The sequence below is a fragment of the Daldinia vernicosa genome, assembly GCF_022497035.1.
Source record: "Daldinia vernicosa strain CBS 139.73 unplaced genomic scaffold F5Y00scaffold_43, whole genome shotgun sequence".
Lineage (NCBI taxonomy): Eukaryota > Fungi > Ascomycota > Sordariomycetes > Xylariales > Hypoxylaceae > Daldinia > Daldinia vernicosa.
This window is the reverse complement of record NW_025953959.1, coordinates 55,736-74,042: the sequence shown is the minus strand read 5'-3', so window position 1 is coordinate 74,042 and position 18,307 is coordinate 55,736. Positions and strand designations below refer to the sequence as shown.

The 18,307-nt window shown below is 46.0% G+C and overlaps 7 protein-coding genes across 7 annotated transcripts; 2 read left to right on the top strand and 5 right to left on the bottom strand.

The window, feature by feature from the left end:
* Nucleotides 1–23: 23 nt before the first annotated feature.
* F5Y00DRAFT_243704 (glycoside hydrolase family 5 protein) lies at nucleotides 24–2,004 on the bottom strand. Its single transcript, XM_048008724.1, has 3 exons — nucleotides 1,411–2,004; nucleotides 1,256–1,346; nucleotides 24–1,198 (listed from the first exon to the last, which is right to left on the bottom strand). The coding sequence occupies exons 1-3, from the start codon at nucleotides 1,646–1,648 to the stop codon at nucleotides 109–111; spliced, it is 1,419 nt and encodes a 472-aa protein (XP_047862410.1). The 5' UTR covers nucleotides 1,649–2,004; the 3' UTR covers nucleotides 24–108.
* A 325-nt stretch (nucleotides 2,005–2,329) lies between these two features.
* F5Y00DRAFT_243702 (protein serine/threonine phosphatase 2C) lies at nucleotides 2,330–4,624 on the bottom strand. Its single transcript, XM_048008723.1, has 3 exons — nucleotides 3,858–4,624; nucleotides 2,786–3,799; nucleotides 2,330–2,720 (listed from the first exon to the last, which is right to left on the bottom strand). The coding sequence occupies exons 1-3, from the start codon at nucleotides 4,571–4,573 to the stop codon at nucleotides 2,606–2,608; spliced, it is 1,845 nt and encodes a 614-aa protein (XP_047862409.1). The 5' UTR covers nucleotides 4,574–4,624; the 3' UTR covers nucleotides 2,330–2,605.
* A 297-nt stretch (nucleotides 4,625–4,921) lies between these two features.
* Nucleotides 4,922–5,940, top strand: F5Y00DRAFT_142254 (uncharacterized protein). The gene is made up of 3 exons (XM_048004377.1): nucleotides 4,922–5,161; nucleotides 5,227–5,433; nucleotides 5,502–5,940. The coding sequence occupies exons 1-3, from the start codon at nucleotides 5,048–5,050 to the stop codon at nucleotides 5,892–5,894; spliced, it is 714 nt and encodes a 237-aa protein (XP_047862408.1). The 5' UTR covers nucleotides 4,922–5,047; the 3' UTR covers nucleotides 5,895–5,940.
* On the bottom strand, nucleotides 5,739–7,131 carry F5Y00DRAFT_142258 (uncharacterized protein). Its single transcript, XM_048004378.1, has one exon. It carries the CDS (start codon nucleotides 6,640–6,642, stop codon nucleotides 5,986–5,988), a length of 657 nt encoding a protein of 218 aa, XP_047862407.1. The 5' UTR covers nucleotides 6,643–7,131; the 3' UTR covers nucleotides 5,739–5,985.
* A 2,787-nt stretch (nucleotides 7,132–9,918) lies between these two features.
* Nucleotides 9,919–12,278, top strand: F5Y00DRAFT_243696 (stomatin-like protein). The gene is made up of 5 exons (XM_048008722.1): nucleotides 9,919–10,327; nucleotides 10,504–10,715; nucleotides 10,770–10,976; nucleotides 11,040–11,350; nucleotides 11,447–12,278. The coding sequence occupies exons 2-5, from the start codon at nucleotides 10,538–10,540 to the stop codon at nucleotides 11,780–11,782; spliced, it is 1,032 nt and encodes a 343-aa protein (XP_047862406.1). The 5' UTR covers nucleotides 9,919–10,327; nucleotides 10,504–10,537; the 3' UTR covers nucleotides 11,783–12,278.
* A 35-nt stretch (nucleotides 12,279–12,313) lies between these two features.
* On the bottom strand, nucleotides 12,314–14,530 carry F5Y00DRAFT_243692 (ATP-dependent rRNA helicase spb4). The gene is made up of 2 exons (XM_048008721.1): nucleotides 14,209–14,530; nucleotides 12,314–14,146 (listed from the first exon to the last, which is right to left on the bottom strand). The coding sequence occupies exons 1-2, from the start codon at nucleotides 14,383–14,385 to the stop codon at nucleotides 12,368–12,370; spliced, it is 1,956 nt and encodes a 651-aa protein (XP_047862405.1). The 5' UTR covers nucleotides 14,386–14,530; the 3' UTR covers nucleotides 12,314–12,367.
* Nucleotides 14,531–16,688: 2,158 nt separating this feature from the next.
* Nucleotides 16,689–17,774, bottom strand: F5Y00DRAFT_264475 (uncharacterized protein; the record flags this gene model as incomplete). Its single annotated transcript, XM_048011666.1, has 2 exons — nucleotides 16,689–17,271; nucleotides 17,362–17,774. The coding sequence occupies 2 exons, from the start codon at nucleotides 17,772–17,774 to the stop codon at nucleotides 16,689–16,691; spliced, it is 996 nt and encodes a 331-aa protein (XP_047862404.1).
* Between the last annotated feature and the right edge of the window lie 533 nt (nucleotides 17,775–18,307).

The window sequence follows — 18,307 nt, the reverse complement described above, 5'->3', positions numbered from 1 at the left end:
ATAGGGAGTCGCCCGTTTTGATGTTTAAAAATGATGACTTTCATATTAACATCGTATTTCCTATGATACGCCCTGCCTAGGCATATTATACAGAATCCGGTTTCCATCTTATTTAGCTCTCGTCAGATTCATAGCCCTAACCCATGGCTTCCAGTAATTCTCGATCGTATCCGGATCCTTCCAGGCAGACCATTCTGCGTTAGTCAAGCCCCAGGTATCAACCAAGTTCTGAACACCAGATCGGACGCGATAACTCCCCGCCAAACTCCACATCATCCAGCCGACGCTGTGTTTCTCGGTGAAGTCGCGGATACAGTTCTGCACCGTGCTGTTGTATAGCGTGGCGTCTTGGGCGTTGCCGAACTCGGAGAATATGACGGGCGTAAGTCGCTGCGTCGACTGGCAGTCCCCAGTAATACTGCATCCGGATGGTTTGTCGATACCCAGCGCGTTAAAGCCGTTACGGTACAGGCCCGCCTCTATTACCTCGCAGGTTCCCGTGTCTACGTCCTCGCTCATCGGATACAGGTGCAGCTCCCACACGATCTTGTTCGCCCACGGGTAGTTGTCGAGGTCGAAGTAGACGGGATCGCGGCGGTATGCGTCGCGGATCGCTGTGCACTTGTAACAAGGAGCCGTAAGTATGTTCTTCTTAGTCGTCAGGGCGGATAGGTCCTCGTCGTACTGCATACCCGACCATGTGATGAGCAGATCTGAGTTAGCCTTGTGAATTGCGTCAGCTCCCGTGCTCATGTTACCCACGAGCGTCTCCCAGTTGTAGTACAAGTCTGTGCGGTTCCAGGATTCGCGCAGCTCGTTTCGTAGTGACATAGATACGACGTTAGGATGGTCCTTAGCCCAGGTTGCCACATATGAGAGTCCCCTCCGCCAGTTGGAAGTGTTAAAGTTTACATCGTCAAACCAGGCATTTCCGTCTGTATGGCTGCAACACCATTGTGCTTTGCCAACGTGGACATCGGGGTGGATATATACACCTTTAGATGCGGCGATGTTGGCAATATCAGACCATATCTCAAACCGAGTTGTCTCACGGGTCCAAGTAGGATTCTTGGAAATAATGTCGTCGGTGACCTTTGTACCGTTCTCATAACCTAGAGCCATGATCATAGCAACCTCCAGGGGCACGTCCTCGCCTCCTCGATCGTATATTTCGTCGATCATCTGGATCGCATAGCCCCTTGCATAGAGTCAGTAGCGAACCATTTTAGCTATTCTTATTTTTCAAATCACTTACATGCGAAGGAAATTGAAGCCAATGCCAACAACGTCGTCTAGGATTTCCCCAGCGGATTTCCATTCTAACCCTTCTGGTATCATTGTCTCGCCTATAGTAGTATTCTAGTATTAGTCCATGATGTTTATACCTTAAGTAGGCTTGATATTGCATACCACTCATTGGCCAATTGACACCAGCCCAAGTGATCACCTCGTCTCGGCTGTTGACCACATCTCTACCTCTAGTTCTAAAGGGACCGTACGGCCACTGCGAAGAGGAGTTTCCTTGACGACGACTTATACGTTTCTGCCAATGTGGCTCACGGTCTCGAGGTAGCGCTGGTGATGTGGGAACCCATGACGCATAGGCTAGGGCCGCGCAGAGTGACCATAGGGTTATTGGAAGCTTCATCTTGACGCGCAAGCTTTGTTCACGATAGACGCAATCATAGACTTACGGAAGCAAAACAGGAGACTAGCTAAAGCACCATTTAAAGGTGATGCTAGCTCCCTTTAAAATTCAATAAGCGTGTCTATATTCTCGCAAAAAGCAAGCACCTATTGGTGCATCAACTTTAGGCCAGGCCAAGGAAATCCTATGTTCTTTGTGATCTCGGAACTATTATACATTTGGCTATCTTAGACGGAAGTTTTACCTTATTAGGCAATCTGATCTCTGCTATGACCAGGCAACTGTTAGGACATACCGATAGTGTATCTATTCCGACGTAATGCTGAAATGGTACATTGCGGGTAACGTTGGTGATGAGGAGATACGAGGACCTCTGGGGTATATCTTCCATGACTATGGGGAGATACTCCACCAACTCGGTGGGGAGCACTAACCCCAACTTCTTTGTGGATAACGAGCAGGCCGCGAGGGTCGCTTTCTATTAGTCCGAAATCCCCATGGTACGGGCTAGGGCCGGAAATTTTAAATAGCAGTCATATGGAATAATAAAGTGAGATCTTAAAATCATGTTTAACTTATACCTTAGGTATGTATCCCGTAGTTTGGGATAGGGATGTAGCAATTAGGTTAACAGCCAAGTTAGTAGAAAGGTCCATTCACGGATATCAAAGACCTCAGCAGTAGTTTATATGCGATGGAAATTATATGACGTTGAATGCAATTGACCCAAAGGTTAGGTACCTATATCCATGCAATACCTAAATGAATGGCATACCACTTCTCATAATCCTTGGGCCACTGGATATGGACAGTTGGTATGCTCTGCAATCCATTAAACGCCGTGCCATGGAAGGAATATATCCTGCAGCTCTCACGCTTGTGAAGCCGGCATTATACTTGTATCGGGAAATTTGAACTTCGCTAAAGTGGTATACATGAAGCTACATCCCAACAGATTTATAGCCTCGCCTTAATCGCTGACTGAGGAATGCTTGATGCTTCCTCGTTAACAAGCACCGCACCAGTTCTCGGGCCATCGCCGAAGAAGATTACCTGCACCGTTAGGTCATCCCTGTAGACTGTTAGCTTCCGTATAGACGTTTGAATTTCAAGATTTTAATCTTCTCTGTGACTGACCTGTATCGTCTCGAAAACGGCGAGACTAGCGTAAGTAACGCGCATACCTGCTCTTCATTTTTACCGCCGAGAGCATTGCGAATTAAATGTGTAGCGACATTCTTATCTTTTACGACAAACCGTTCCTTCTCGTCGGGCGAGATGCCCCATTGTCGTAATCGAATCGGGGTCTTCTGGCCGTCAGGTCCTGCCTCCTTGCCGGCTTCTACGGGAAGATCTCGACCGGGGCCGAAAAGTTTGGCCCACACAGAGCCCAGCTGAGACTTCGAGGACTGCTCTGTCGCTTGCGTCTCGATCCACTTACCGACGAGTCCGACAACCTCGTCGTTGGTAAGCATTTCCCAAAGCCCATCCGTCGCCATAACTAGGAAATCCCCCTTTTCAGGTTGGATCTTGGTTGTACTGACAACAGGCTCGGCTGTCACGTAAGGAGGGGTCTTTAGATGAGGCGAGGAGCTGCGGCCAAAGAATGATGCTCGGAGACGCTCAGAGACTTCCTTGCTCCACTTATAGCTAGCATCGCCAAAGGCTCGAGTCGGCTCAAGGCCACCAAGGACACGACCGTTGTGAATAACCCGCTCTTCCCCTGGATGAGCCTTTCGCATCCGCGCTACCTCGTTAGGATTGCTTCCAGTCTGATCTTCAGACAGAGCCGTTGCCGTCCACTTTCCAGACGAACTGCGACGGCCTAAGACAGCCCGCGAGTCACCCGTACAGGCAACTCGTAGAGTCTTGGTGCTGCTATCATAGAATGATAAGAGAGCGCAAGATCCAGACAAAGCAGGACCAAGGAGTTCGGCAGCAACTCGCTTCGAGTTGGACTTCAACACCTTCTCTACGCTCTCATGCACAATTTCATGATCCAAACGTGTAAACCCAAGCTTGATGGCGGTATCAATAGCCTCTGGAGACGGTACTGCTCCAAGAGTTCCGGCGGCTTTGTATGTAGTATTCAGCTCTCGCGCGACAAAACTGATTAAAGTTTGTCGTAACTTCGCTGAAGTTGTCCAACCACTACTAGAGGTTAGTATTCTGTATATTGTTACGAGGTTATAAAGTCGGTAGCACATACGCATGGCCGTCAAAAACACCCCAAAACATCCAATCATCAGTAGATTTATCAGTGTTCTCGCCTTGCCGTGAAGCTACTTCCACAATCTTCTCTGCATGATCATCCTCGATCGGGTTATTACTCGCAACTTGTACGACGTCATATCGTAGTACACCTTGTCCGCGGTTGACTAGAAACGAGGCCTCGTTCTGGCGTAATTTCTCGGTGGCTTGGTCCGGAGTAAGCATCTCTAGCACGTTTCTTCCACTGCCGTCAACGTTCTTCGCTATCGGACCTTCGCCGACGAAAGTTCCGGTGTGCAATTCATCGGCACCAACTACGAGGACATTCCGCGTTGTGGCAGCGCTATTCGTTAACTGCGTTGGTGCCGTCGCGTATGATTTAGCCCCGGCCTGCTCAAGGGTATTTCCTCCCTTGTATGTATACCAGGCGCCGTAGCCAACTAGGCTAGAGACAATGGCGAAGGAGAACCGGCGGATATACATGGAGGATCGTAAGGGCTCGCTTACCGCATAGTTGGGGCGTGTATAAGATGGTGAAGTAGATGCAGCTGATGTTGCAGCCGAGGACAAAGCAGCGGATCGAACACCAAGAGTCGCATTAAAATGGCTTGAATGGTGAGAAAATACGGCACGCCGCAGGCGACTAGTACGAGCAAGGCCCCGGACGGTGCATTGAAATGTCGTCCGAAGGGCTCTGACAGGTACGCGACGCATTTGGGGAGAGGATTACCGTCGACGTGAAATTGAATCTGGGAGGAAGTTTCGTCGTCGCTAAGTCGCTAAACGAGCCACAGAATATCGGAATATGGCTGGCCTTCAAAGTGGAGCTCGTTAACTAAATCATTAGGTAAGCTTCTACAAGGATAGATAATGGGACATTTGGGGGAGAGGGGGGGGGGATATCCATCGTGACCAATTTCTGTTTTCGGCGAAATGCGGGAGTTCGTTTGGGTAGTGGAAGGGCGAGATGCGGGAGGTGTGGGGCCGCAGTTAGTCAGTCCCGCCACATGCACTATACCTACAGTAGGTAGGTACCTAGTGTTTGCCTCCTAACCTCCTTATCGATACATAGATGCAAGCGCAACCTCGGCATCTAGCAACGCCCATTAACATAACATTCACTATTAACTATCATACTTGCAAGTAGGTATTATCTAAAAGGGTTTCAAATCACTAAATAATAAGAAGATGGCCGCGCCGGACGCAAGTATAGCTGGTGTCCAACGTCGTGCCGCTGAGAATCCTCATGCCCTATACCAAGCCTTTGATTCTTATCCATGGATTAAAGATCGGGTATTCACTGTAAGTCTCCTATATAATATATCACATGTATGTAAAATCACAATAGCTAAATACTGAGAAATAAGGAACAACTCTCAAGTACTTTGACCAACTCTCAACCTGGCGATCTCAGTCTTTCTGAGATCGCTCTCCAGACTCGAATCCAAAGATTTAAACAACAAACCCAGATTGAAGTTGACGGTGGCGCATATAACCAATGGCTTACCCAAAACAACCGCCGGCCCCCAAGTATTGTATCTGAGCAGGCAGTTGCGGTAGAAGCAATGACTATAGTACGTCCTAGTCCCACCTCCGTATACGCCTCAAGATATACAGTGATAAGCTACTAACCAACCAACAGTCAAATCCCGCGGACAGAAAACTGGCACATCTCCTGGTTGAACTAGGTGATCCATTAGGCCAACTCGCTCTTCAACAAATTACTCCCGATTCAGCCAATGTTGAAGTGCCCAGTTGGCAAAGCGCCGCACCGACGGCAGAACTCTTCATTGAGAAGGATCCCTCCTCAGCAGACCCTGATAAGGAGCCATATCCTAAGAAATTCGAGGAAATAGTGGCGTTTTTACAGACGGGGCAGCCTATACCTGGAATAAGACAGATCCCCGATACGGTTATCGAGGACCCGGCGTTCACGACTCATGGCCGCCTTGCAGCACCACCAAAGCCTTGGGAAACTGGACGAACTCCTTCTGCCGATGGCGCAGGGATATCGACTACGGGAAGCGGAATATGAAATTGAGCAGTATTTATTCTTTACCAGGGGCATCAGCACCCGAGACAAGGGTAGCTTTCGTGTGTATATATATGTTTCCAGTCAGCGTTAGTTAACTAGTATCCATAATATCCGCAGGTGCAATTCCCGTAGAACTTTGACTCTCCGAAGCTAACTCATTCTCGAGCTCTTTGATCCTTGCTTCCTTTACCTTCTTGACGTGCTGAGCGAACTCCTCCAAGCTATGAATACCATGCCTTACCAAGTTCATCATCATCTTCTCGGCCGATTTGCGTGGCGGTTCTCCAGGTGTTGTGGCCAAATGTAAGCATTTCTCATCCGTAAATTTAAAAGGTACCTCGTAACCGCCTCGAGTCAGGTCCGAGGTGAATGATCTCAGATGTAAGATCTCGTCCATCTGCGTCCCATTTGAAGGAAGTGAGCGCTCTTCGTCTCCCGTTAAGCCCGGAACGGCCCTAAGGTGTGGAGGGAATTTGTCTTCTCTCCATTTACACTCTTGACGGATTCTCGTCTTTTCGCGGTTAAGCATGTAGTATATGTTATCCTGCACGGCCTCCGCATGCTCATCGATCTGAGCGAGTATCTCGTCACGTCGTTTGCTTGGTTCTGATGGCAGTGCCGGTGGCGGTTTTGTGAAATCAGTGTGCGCGGGCACGAAGATGCTCGGTGCGCTACTTTGATACGCAGGGATGTCTTCTTGTTGCAATTGTCTCTCCGGGACTCTCTCTGCGCCGTCGTTAATTGCCATCCTTAATGTTTCCGCCTTAATGTTTCCGTTTATGAGATGCACTGATGCAGCTGATAGGTATATTTCCAGATAATTCGGCTACTCGTTTACAAATTTCCGTTACCCTGGGTCTGATGATTTTGATGATCTGATGATGTAAATAGAGACAGTTATCAGTTCCTGTCGTTTGAGTAATTGATCACTTTACCGCCTAACCCTAAGTTCCGATATGCATTTAAACATCACTCGAATAATTACATGGATGCCCTCGCGCAATGATGTTAACTCTCTTAAATAAAGAGGATAAGTCGATACATACCTTTATGAGGTAACTACCTATCATCTATTTTATAACTATTATTTTTTTCTATGAAAAATTTAAATAAATGACAAGAGATAAATCGGACGGCTGCCAGTGGATGTAATCTCTGTTATCCAAGTAACCTGGATGGATCAAGTAACGTATTTACTTAAGCGTTGTTCATGTTTAATACATACAGCCGTCAAGGCATAATTTACTCTTCTATCCCATCTCACACCTATGAACCCCCGCAGAGGTAGTTTTCAAGCGACCAGAGAGCATTGATGGCGTGCTCAAGTTGTGGGTAGTAGGGCGTCGTGTATGTCTTCGGATTGACTAACCTCGGCCTATCGAAGAAAGATGCTACGGTGGATGACCGGAAGGTTTGAAGCTCATGTGAGAAATATCTTAACATGAAATCGTAGAAATACGTGGTATCCCTAGATGACGTTATTCTAAAAAGATCCCCCATAAGGATGGCCGCTACAGCTATCACGGCGTCCGGTCGACTATCACCGGGTCTTCTAAAGAAAAGTGCAATTTCCCTGACCTTAATCATAAGTCTGGACATCTCGCTCTCAGAAAGGTTTGAGACTGGAGTAAAATTTTTTGGACCGCCGCTTAAGTATGTCGCCATAGGTGCGATATATAGACCTACGCGTGTAATATCCTGATACTTAACGCAATGATATGCAGGACCAATAATCGGGCCATACACCAGATATTCGTGATCATAATCTTGAGAAGCCAAGCCAGCATTAAAAAGAGCCGTAACATGATATACCTTCACATAATCTTGAAGAATCTTGGTATCGATAATCGCTATATACCCCGATGCATCTGATAAAAATTGAATAGCGATGGCGAGATCCGCCGCCCAGGAACTAAAGGCGGATGGGACATGAATTCCCTGTAGATGGCCATCGATCATATACTTTAAACCACGGATATTATGTATCGTTGTTGGCGTCTCACCATTAAGAAAACCATGTGGGATGATGCCTGTAGTAGTATTAAGACGAGAATATCCACCGCCAGAACTAGAACAGAAGCTTCGGAATAAAAACCGTGGAAGCCTTTCCCAAGATTCTACTTGCTAGTTAACCTTGATGTTGTGGTTTCTCGGAATGTTAGTTCTACCCAATTAGCTTACCTTCTAGTATCCGGCATTGTCTGCTAGTTAAAGCCATGCTACCTACAGTTTTATAGCTTTCGTTATGACCTCAAATATTAAAAGTTCTTTCTGCCAAGAGATCAGTAGGCTAATCCGACTTCTAGCTTTGTATCTTTTATCTTGTGTCTGAAGCTTTCAACTCTTATAAGCTTATGCCTTTCGTATCTAATCTATTGTTTTCTGACCCGGGGTCTATGTCAATTACTATCTCTCCGTAAAAGTGGCATTATTCAGAGGGGCTTAACTCAAGAAGCCTTAACAGCTCTAATGACTACTTACTCGCGATATTGGTATGGGTATAACATTAAATTTGAGTCGATGGTATATTGATCTGTCAAGCATCATAACTATATTTAGCACTTTTTATATATCTCTGCAAGCCATCTACTTGCTCTATCATTGCGGATTCGAGGCTAGCAGCATCTCCTCCTAGCAACTAGAATAATACCATTGTGCGATTTTAGAACAAAACCTCGCCTTGAAATGAAGTAGCCATTCGAGGTAGACACATAATAAGACATGTCTAGAAATCAATGGTTCATAAAGAATGTCCTAGACAAAGGTACCCTCTAGAAATAGAGCGTGAAAAATATCTGTAAGGGGACTGGGGGACTGGTTTCTAAGTCACAATTGAGAAAATATACAACAACATCTAATAATTGCTCATTCTTCTCAAAAGGAAGGTCGTTTACCTCTCTTAAGATATATAATAGAAAACATGAGCTCCGATGCTGTGGGATGCTACTGAGAATGTTAGAAAGTTTAAGTACCTATCCAATCTAACATAACATAGCCTTTGATTCTTAGCGCACATGTGTGATCTTGCTATCCGTTGCGACGTGTAGCTCTACCAAATACCTGGTACACTGCCACGATTAGGTAGCCCAACAAAAGTTGGGATCTTCCTAAGAACATGCGGTCTTGCAATGGTTTCCACGCAGCATACCCACATTCGGTCAATGTAAATGTGGAAAATCCACAGCCGACCTGGGATATAACATACGACGCAGGGAGTGAATTCCATACGCTTTGCGATTTAGAAACCACAAGGCTGAGTGAGATCTTCCTAAGGTTAGTCTTTTAGTTTAGTTATAACATAAGTGTGGCAGTTAGTAGTGGAGCTGTGTTAGGATTTGCGGCTAGGAGACGTCTAAGTGATATATCTCAATACAAAGCCAACTTACCAGCTTACTTAGACTTGCAATGTATTATCGGTTTGTCAGTGGTGGCGGAGTCGCAATTCGGTAATATATGACATATGTAAGGGCTCGCATTTGGACAATGCCCACAATGAAAAACCCATGAAAGTATCTGTATTATACTACGAAGTATAGGATCGAGCTTGACGTCATGTCAAAAGAGGTAGAGTTCCAGAAATGTTCCGTGCATAGCCTCAACGGGGCCCTGGGGAGGATTTTCCTCTGTCACTTGACGATATTCGTGTACCCTAGGCTTTAGTTTTAGATCGTAAATCGATTCGATGGTAGTGGGATTACCTATGTACATGTTCAGAAATGCCTCCTACGTAGGTAGGTATGTAAAAGGGACCTCGAAACGTATTACCGGATGGAGAAACTCTTTCACTAACCTAGCTGCCTACTAGGTAATAACTGGGCGACAAGATTGAGGCAGTGCTGGGTCACGCTCACTGACCGGCATTCCCCAGACGTGTAAATTCCAAATCTTGCCAAGTACACTAATCCATATAGAGACGTGCTTTATACGGAATACGGAATACGGAATACGGCAAGGCTAACTGACTTACCTATGTGCTGTTGTATGTAGTGTAGGATTACGCTTGCCAAGAAAGTACATAGCTTCGCCTCAGAGTTGATCTTACGATATTGGGTTGCTGACTTTAATAAATAATGTTTTGATTTGACCTTAACGGAGACATTTCTTCGATTTTGACTTTAGCTTTGACTTAGGTGCTTGTATAGGTACCTAACCTACCTAGAGGTAGGTATATAAGTTGGAGGTGTTTGCACCTTTAGGTATCTGGCTTCCCCAGCTTTCCCGCACGGATAAAACTTATGTCCTACCATTTAAACTCTAACCTACGGACTACCACCATAAATGACCCGGGACGTAACTGCTTCATCAGCTCTCAGATAAATGTACGTCGCACAGCATTTTCTGGGGTGACATTGACATGATACCTTTTCTTATCCTTCTCCTTCCCCTTCCCCATTCCTATCACCAACGCACGATTAAACGAATGGGACGACTAGGTAGGTAGTACTTAAGAAAGAGGTACATCTTAAAACCATTTGCATATTGTCTGACATTTCATCTTCCACCACCTGATCTCTTCTCCAACTCTTCAACCTTTTCACATTTTCACCTTTTCACTCTTTCATCTAACATATGATGCTTGAGGTTCGACTAGATCTAATCTCTTCAATAGACAAGTAGAAGCACGAAAGAACTACAACTGCAACATGGCCGACTCCAGGAACAAGGGTGTCGAGCGGACCAATGGAACCAGCTCAGGCCCATCTGGCTTCCAACCACAGGCCAATATGACAGTCGAGCGCCCCAGACAGGAGGACTTGCAACAGAGTTATGCGTCCATCGTCGGTACTGATGCCAACCCTAAGGGCTGGTATGGATCGATGAGTATGATTTCACCTTAGCCGGAATGAATAATATTGGCCCTAACTTTTCTCATAGTTAATGCCATCGGCTCTTGTGTTGGTTCTCTCGGGGCTATTCCCTGCATCATTTGCTGCCCCAATCCCTATAAGCAAGTCAGTCAAGGCAACGTGGGACTTGTCACCAAGTTCGGGAAATTCTACAAAGCTGTCGACCCCGGCCTTGTAAAGATCAATCCACTCAGCGAGAAATTGATCCAGGTTGATGTTAAGATCCAAATCGTTGGTATGTCGAGCCTCCTCTCTTCTTGCCTTAACTTTTTTTTAATTATGATTGCGAAAAATATAGAGGTTCCCAAACAAACTTGTATGACCAAAGATAACGTCAATGTTGAACTGACGTCGGTCATCTACTACCACGTTACTTCGCCGCACAAGGCTGCATTCGGAATTACCAACCTACGACAGGCCCTTGTCGAGCGGACACAGACAACCCTGAGACATGTCGTGGGTGCGCGCGTCCTACAAGACATCATCGAGCGCCGCGAAGAAATCGCGACGAGCATCAGCGAAATAGTTGAGGACTTGGCAAGGAGCTGGGGATGTGAAATTTCCGCTATCCTCATTAAAGATATTTACTTTTCTACTGACCTTCAGAATGTAAGTCTAGCATCATTGATATGTCTATTTTCTGTTGCCTTTTACGATATAAACGCCACGGAATTTGACCAAGGAACATTGCTAACATAACATCAGTCCTTATCCATGGCAGCGCAGAGCAAGCGTATCGGAGAAAGCAAGATCATAGCGGCGAAAGCTGAAGTAGAATCGGCCCGGCTTATGCGTCAAGCAGCAGATATCCTGTCGTCCGCGCCCGCGATGCAAATCAGATACCTAGAAGCAATGCAGGCCATGGCAAAGACAGCGAACTCAAAGGTTATTTTCCTCCCAGCCGCGAACCAGACGATGCCAAATATCAACAACGCCATGGCTCAGGCGGCTAAACAGTATGAACTCGGCGAGTCGAGTGGGACTCAGGATGACGACGGGTTCTCACAGGCGGTCAATGCTCACATCATTGAGAATATCTAATGAAGATGTCCTTCCTTCCCCTCCCCTTTGATTTCGAATTCATGTCGAAATATTGTATTGTGTATTTCAAATTCCTAGTTAATGATCGACAATGAGGCTGTAATGATGGAGATTGCCTGTTATTGGGCTGACATACCCCACGAAAGGGTCTTGCTGGCGGCAGACCAAACGAAGGACACATATACCCTAAAATGACGAACCATATGAGAAGATGGTTGATGTGGCTGAATGGAACTGGTTGGCCTGAGGAAAGGCGATTACCGATACCCGTTACGGATACACATCGTTCGCTCGAGATCCGGTTATTGTTGCGCTTCTGTTTATTTATGTAGGCTTTTTTTTTCTTTTCTTTTTTCTTTTTTCTTCGTGCAGAAGGTTCTGCTGCTTGGACCTAGTAAGGAAATATCAAAAAATATGTTGTACCGATTCACTTCAATGCCCATGCCTGGTGTAATTTATAGTGATTATTTATATATACGAGATATTTCATTTGTGATTTACAGGTATCATGCAATCACGTATTGACTTTGATAATCAATACATTTTATATTCTCGGGGTATCTATATCTAAATCTACTTTCATACTCAGTCAAAGCCCTCAAATTCATCATCATCGCCATTCCTAGTACCAATGGCGCCTCCTTGTCCCGTAGTACCACCACTCTCAGCAGCCAACTTCTCCTTATTCCGTCTCCGCACCTCCTCAAGCAAGCGCTCGAGATCCATCTCCTTCGCCCTTTCCTCCTCGGTAAGCGTCTGCCGCCGCTCAGCCTCGCGTTTGCGTCTCTTCTTATCGCGACGCTCAGCCCGTTCGTCTTCCTTCTCGTGTTTTCCGCTCCAAGCCTCGGTATTGCGCTTGCGCCGCTCTTTCTGCCCCTCGGCCGATTTCCCTACGTGACCTTCGACCGCTTCCTCGGCCATCTTTTGTAATGTCTCTAGGCGCTGTTTCTCGCGATCCTTTTTGGCGTATGCATACGCATTCCAGTCCATTTTTACCCCCAGAAATTTGTCACCCTCGAATTTTCGTAGTTCTGGCATTTTCGGTAGTCGTAGCAGCCCCCATGCGTGTCCTAGGTCTGTCCAATCCAGGTCTGCGATGCGGAAGATAGAGCTTGCAGTATGCTTGCTATAGCTACGGAGCCAGCTAACGAATGCCTTTTGCGCCTTGTCGTGCAGTGCGCGATCGCGTTTTACTGTTTCGCGAATCCGTGAGGTAGTAGTGTCGGCATCAACATCGGTCACTGAGATTGCTGGATAGGCAAGTGGCATAATGGGCGTCTTCCGTACTTCTAAGAATGGCACATAGTCCAATTCTGTCGGCTGTAGGAGGATGACACTGAGACCCCGGCGCCCCGCACGGCCAGCACGGCCGCATCGATGCAGAAATGACTTCGGGTCCGAAGGTGGGTCGATCTGCACGACGAGGTCGACCTGTGGAAAGTCGAGGCCTCGGGCGGCTACGTCGGTAGTGAGTAGGACCGAAGGCTGTGCCGCGTTGAGGAACTTGGCGAAATTCTTCTCGCGCACCTTTGCTTCATATTTTCCGTGAAGGGAAACCAAATCGAAGCCCTCGGGAAGAAGAGTGGGGAGAAGGTGTGTAAAGTAATCGACGGCGGCACATGTAGAGAGAAATACGATGCTCTTCTGTGGTCGGGGGTCTAGTTTCTCTAGGAGCTGGACTAGACTTGGTAACTTGTGGCTGGCGGGTGTAGTTAGGTAGCTCATCTGAAGACTCGCGGGTGTTCGTCGCTCCTCAATGATTCCACCCGTCTTTAGACTCTTCACTTTAACCGCAACCTTGACAGGATTTCTTAGACCAACTCTAATTATTTCGCCCACCGCCTCGCTGACGCTGGCGCTAAAGAGACCTGTTCTCCTTTGTTTCGGTAGTCGTGAAAGGATCTTCTGTAAATCTGACTTAAACCCCAGATCAAGAAGTCTGTCTGCCTCGTCTAGGATTAGAAGCTCGAAGGAAGACTGCGGGCAGTGCACGTGCGGGGAAGAGAGGAGTTCTACTAGTCGACCGGGCGTTGATATCAAGACGTTTGGTGATGCGCGGAGAAAAAAGCTAAGATCTTGGGCGGGAGTCGTAGTGCTGCCGCCGGAGAGGAGTTGTGGGATGATAACAGGCGAACTTGTATCTAGCCGCTTTTCCTCGCCAGTAAGATGGGGTAGTAGCTCGGAAGACTGAGGGTGAAAGGCGATAAGCGAGGTTAGAGTTCCATAGATCTGGCCTGCAAGCTCTTTGGTGGGTGCGACAATAATGGCGGCTACATGATGTCGTTTCGTAGGTTCGTCCTGTCGCAAGATCCTGTGAACGAGAGGGAGGAGAAATGAAAGAGTTTTTCCGCTACCTGTAACTGCCTATTGATTATAAGTAAAGCTGTAGGTATGTTAATAGTAGAGGAAGAAATCTTTAAACTTACCTCTACAACTACATCCTTATTTCCCCCTCCAAAAAGAGGCCATACACTGGCCTGAACGGGAGTAGCCCGGGCAAAACCCATGCTTGAAACTGCATCCAATATCCATTCTGCCAAGGGGGGTGTCAAGGCATCCCAGGCTCGGGGGTCTTTTTTCGTCGTCTTTGCTTCTGGCGCCATGATTCAACGGATGAGCGTGGGCACGTATAATTTATTTCTTATCAGACCTTTATTGAAGGTCGACTATGTAGGAAATTTTTGGAGTTGAACTGAGAATTATTATCTTATCGATGGTTGATTGTCTTATCTTATCATTTACAACGTCTTATCGCTTGTATGTAGAAGTACATCGAGGACGCGCCTCTTTAAGGCACAAACGCGCCACAAGTGCAGTAGAATAGATTAACCAGATAAAGTCTAATTTATAATTATTATAGGCGCCATCTCGACTATGGTAAGTTAGAGAATATGAAGTTTTAAAAGATTACGGTATTATGTATTGAGGAGCATGGGATGATATCTTATTTAGTCATTCTTTATGTAGTAGTTGACTTCCATAACAATAGAAAACTCATATCCATATCGACTTGTTAGCGATTAAGCCGCCAGTAAACGGGCCAACGGCGGCGCCAATGGTGATAGTTACCATGGTTAAAGCTATAAACAAGTATCCTTCTCTTCGGGGTACTAAAAGGGCCGTTTAGTTCATCGGCCACTTCTTGACGGGTGATTGGTAAAATCCGGCCCTTTTCCCCCTATCTCCGCTTCTAAAATTTCAATGTGATTACATCGAATATTTTATAGTTTTCTTGGGTGGCTAAGATGATCTTCTGTACTTTCCGTCTAGGGATCGTACGAAAGCGGTGGAAGACGTCGGGAACGGAGCCGTAGTTGCTTATAAATAGTTACATACCCGGTTCTAATTTCCGGAGCAGCTGCTGACCTAACGGCGGCTCGAGTAAAACTTGCTCAAGATGGCATTTCTAGAGGAACAGAAACAATTTCCCGAAATAGTTCATATAGTACCTACCTAGGTATACTGTAGGTTAGGTACCCTTAACAAACTTGGAAGTTCTACCTAATGAGGAACGTGTGGTGTACGTGAGGTACTTCAATTGCTCTTCCCTTCCAGAGAATTAATAAAGTGATAACTAGGAAAAAAAGGAAAAAAGGTCTTGCGTTTCGAGGTATCTGAGTAATAGCTATTCAACCTTTTTATTCATTGCTCCTAAAATATTTAAATTTATCACAACTTATGTAGTCTTCAGTATCACTTAATCTAAGTCAGTTGATTTACGTTGGATTAACCTGCACCCCGAGCATCATCATTTGGTCGGCCCAAATACTAGGGAGAAAAAGTTCTAGAATCAAAAACAAGCCAGTCTGCTATTGATGCGGAGGCTGAAAACTTCATTGTATAGGGATGATACAGTATCGAAGTATCGTAGTTGTACGAAAGCGGACGCTGTATACACTGTGGTACTACGTAAACCCCTTTATCGACCGCCGAGCGGTCTTAGCAATAACACAACTAGCCAGTCACTTAGGTGGAAGGGGAATGGTGATATCATAGTTATTTCCACACATTTTTCATATAATGATAACGTCGAATCTATAAGCAGTCACAGTTCTGCTCCGGCTCCAACTGTTTGCCTCTTACATTATTCGCCAAAGCGTCCGTGTTGCTTACTGGTGTGGGATCAAACAGCTTTACATCCCTATAGGCCGGCACTGGAATACATAAACGGAGTAAGGAAGGAAGGAAGCAGCTGAGTGGCATTTAGGTGGCGGTAATATAGCACCCACTATATGATGGTTCGGCAACGAGTTAAGTTCAAGGTATGTGTTGCTGGTCTTCAACTGGGTCGGCTTTTTGTTCTGACAGCTCAACTCAGGGGCGTGACGGAACACGTGATATATCTTGCGGTGGGGGAAATTTCACATCAAAGACTCAGAGATAATTCTATGATTCAGTTTGCCCTTAGCTTCTGTAGTAGACAAGAGTATGTATGCGCACGAGCTGTTGACCTTCTTCCCGAGGTGCAGGGCAACAATCAGAAGTTCGACGATTCTTATCAACTTGTTCCCGGATTTTGTATCAATAGGGTTTCCTAGGTGAATGTCTAGAGTTTCAAACCAGCTTTGTATTGCAATTGTGTCATCAGATCCGCAAGAGGCTCAAAATGACTGTTAAAGGATTACATGGGAACATCGAATATCCCGACGAAATTGTGGTTTGATAGAAGTAGGCTGTTTTAAATACTACCAATGTACGGAGGGAAAAGAATACTTAAATAAAGATAGGACGAATGCCCAATGGTTTTCCCATTTCCCGATCGCATAATAAAAGCAATAATCAGGGTTAGACTACCACAGCGGTAGTCCTTCATGAATCATAGATTTTTCACACGCAGAGTTTACTCTATTCGTTAGAAATGCTAATCGACGTACGATCAAATGATCGAAACTAAAGAAAATCGAAATTAGCCAGCAATTATATGTGCGAATGGATAAGGTATGTCGTCAGGCCCTTCTCTAATCCAGTACCCAGATTCAATCTCCTCTTCGTTTTCAGACTCTCGCAAAGGTGCGAGTGGCCGCCAGACACGATCAGCCACATATCCAGGGCCAGATTCAAACTTATACCCTTGCCTTATACCGTACTCTCGCTGGGGCCAGAATATACTAGCTGGTACCGCAATGCTGCATTCCTGCAACTGCGGGCCAAGACTCCTTATCATTTCATCCATAACTTCTAATACACTAGTTTCCAACTCCCCTATACAATTATCAGGACTAATTGTTGGTGGTTTCCAAGAACCACCGAGACAAATATAAAGCTTCCTCAACCCAGAAAAAGAATTTGGAACCGCACGTACCAAAGCGGTAAGATGATCCCAGCCCGACGCCGCGTTTGTGTGTAAGTTGAGTTGCCACATCATCTCTACGGAGGTGATCATGGCTCGGTGTTCAGCTCTAATTAAACCAGGGAAGGCATGAATCATATCGCCGTTAGAGATATGGAAGTTATTTGTAGAGTAGAGGATTTCAATGCCCTCTGTATATCTAAACCCAAAAGAAAACGTAAGCTACCTTGCCAGGTTCGATACAAACTCCGAATGGATGCCGAATAGCCCGTGAGGATGAAAGACTTACGCCTGTCTACAAGTCAGAAGCCATCCCATAACGCCTATAAAGCATCTATAGGGGATTTCTCCGCGCCATCCACGACAGGATCCGGCGGTACCGCCGAGGCAAATGTCAGCATATGGTTCCGAACTGCTGCCCATCCCCCGTATGCGAAATTCAGCGTCACGATGACATACGCAGCTAAACCACCTCCATGCCTTAGGACGTGTGGTATCTCGCTTTGGGCGGCGGGCCCGTCCGGGGTCGATAGTATAATGGTTACGTTGCTTCTGCGCCTCCTCGTCGGATAAATAAACCATAGGGTGGTCGAAACAAAGATCTAGATGCACAGTACGATTCCCAAAGGCCTCAATGAGAATCATCCGGCGCACCTCAGCTGGTATGCGCTGAAAAAAGGAGCTGCTAGCCGTAGATGCCATGATACGTTCGTAGGAAGGAGATGGCGTTAGCATAAAGGCCCGCTTGCTTGGAAGGACCGGTATTATAGTCGGGTCTTCTAATGATTTTTGTTGCTTTTCTTTGTAATGTGGAGTTCCTTTACTCCGTCGGAACTACTACCTATTGTCGTTCTTTATGCAAGCCGCTTTGTGTTACCTTGAGAAACGAACTTCCAAAAAATTGAGATGACGCGACCATATGTCATTTTCTTTTTATTGCATAGCAACGATCAATTAACCCCATTGATTTATATTAATATATACCGTAGTAGCCTTGAGATAGTTATAGGTTGTCATTGAGTCAATCGGAATCTCCCTTTGAGGCATGGGCGCTTGTAAAGCAATACCCAGATAAGGTACGACTGCGGCACGTAATTCGAAGCATGAGTATTATCGACTTAAGGTCTTTAATCACCAATGTATTATAATTATATAATCCAAGTTACTGATGAATCCTTTCTCGCAACGTAATCATATAACAGTATTGGCAAGTACAAGTATAAAATACTTGCGAA

Excerpts from the sequence above, each read along its gene's own strand:
- F5Y00DRAFT_243704 (XM_048008724.1), bottom strand. The coding sequence starts at position 1,648 with ATGAAGCTTCCAATAACCCTATGGTCACTCTGCGCGGCCCTAGCCTAT. Across the intron at positions 1,347-1,410 it reads TGTCAATTGGCCAATGAGTG|GCGAGACAATGATACCAGAA; the intron begins GTATGCAATATC and ends ATACTACTATAG. Across the intron at positions 1,199-1,255 it reads GGCTTCAATTTCCTTCGCAT|GGGCTATGCGATCCAGATGA; the intron begins GTAAGTGATTTG and ends ACTCTATGCAAG.
- F5Y00DRAFT_243702 (XM_048008723.1), bottom strand. The coding sequence starts at position 4,573 with ATGCGTCGCGTACCTGTCAGAGCCCTTCGGACGACATTTCAATGCACC. Across the intron at positions 3,800-3,857 it reads GGTGTTTTTGACGGCCATGC|TGGTTGGACAACTTCAGCGA; the intron begins GTATGTGCTACC and ends AACCTCTAGTAG. Across the intron at positions 2,721-2,785 it reads CCGTTTTCGAGACGATACAG|GGATGACCTAACGGTGCAGG; the intron begins GTCAGTCACAGA and ends AACAGTCTACAG.
- F5Y00DRAFT_142254 (XM_048004377.1), top strand. The coding sequence starts at position 5,048 with ATGGCCGCGCCGGACGCAAGTATAGCTGGTGTCCAACGTCGTGCCGCT. Across the intron at positions 5,162-5,226 it reads TTAAAGATCGGGTATTCACT|GAACAACTCTCAAGTACTTT; the intron begins GTAAGTCTCCTA and ends CTGAGAAATAAG. Across the intron at positions 5,434-5,501 it reads CGGTAGAAGCAATGACTATA|TCAAATCCCGCGGACAGAAA; the intron begins GTACGTCCTAGT and ends ACCAACCAACAG.
- F5Y00DRAFT_142258 (XM_048004378.1), bottom strand. The coding sequence starts at position 6,642 with ATGGCAATTAACGACGGCGCAGAGAGAGTCCCGGAGAGACAATTGCAA.
- F5Y00DRAFT_243696 (XM_048008722.1), top strand. The coding sequence starts at position 10,538 with ATGGCCGACTCCAGGAACAAGGGTGTCGAGCGGACCAATGGAACCAGC. Across the intron at positions 10,716-10,769 it reads GGGCTGGTATGGATCGATGA|TTAATGCCATCGGCTCTTGT; the intron begins GTATGATTTCAC and ends CTTTTCTCATAG. Across the intron at positions 11,351-11,446 it reads TTTCTACTGACCTTCAGAAT|TCCTTATCCATGGCAGCGCA; the intron begins GTAAGTCTAGCA and ends ACATAACATCAG.
- F5Y00DRAFT_243692 (XM_048008721.1), bottom strand. The coding sequence starts at position 14,385 with ATGGCGCCAGAAGCAAAGACGACGAAAAAAGACCCCCGAGCCTGGGAT. Across the intron at positions 14,147-14,208 it reads ATAAGGATGTAGTTGTAGAG|GCAGTTACAGGTAGCGGAAA; the intron begins GTAAGTTTAAAG and ends TATAATCAATAG.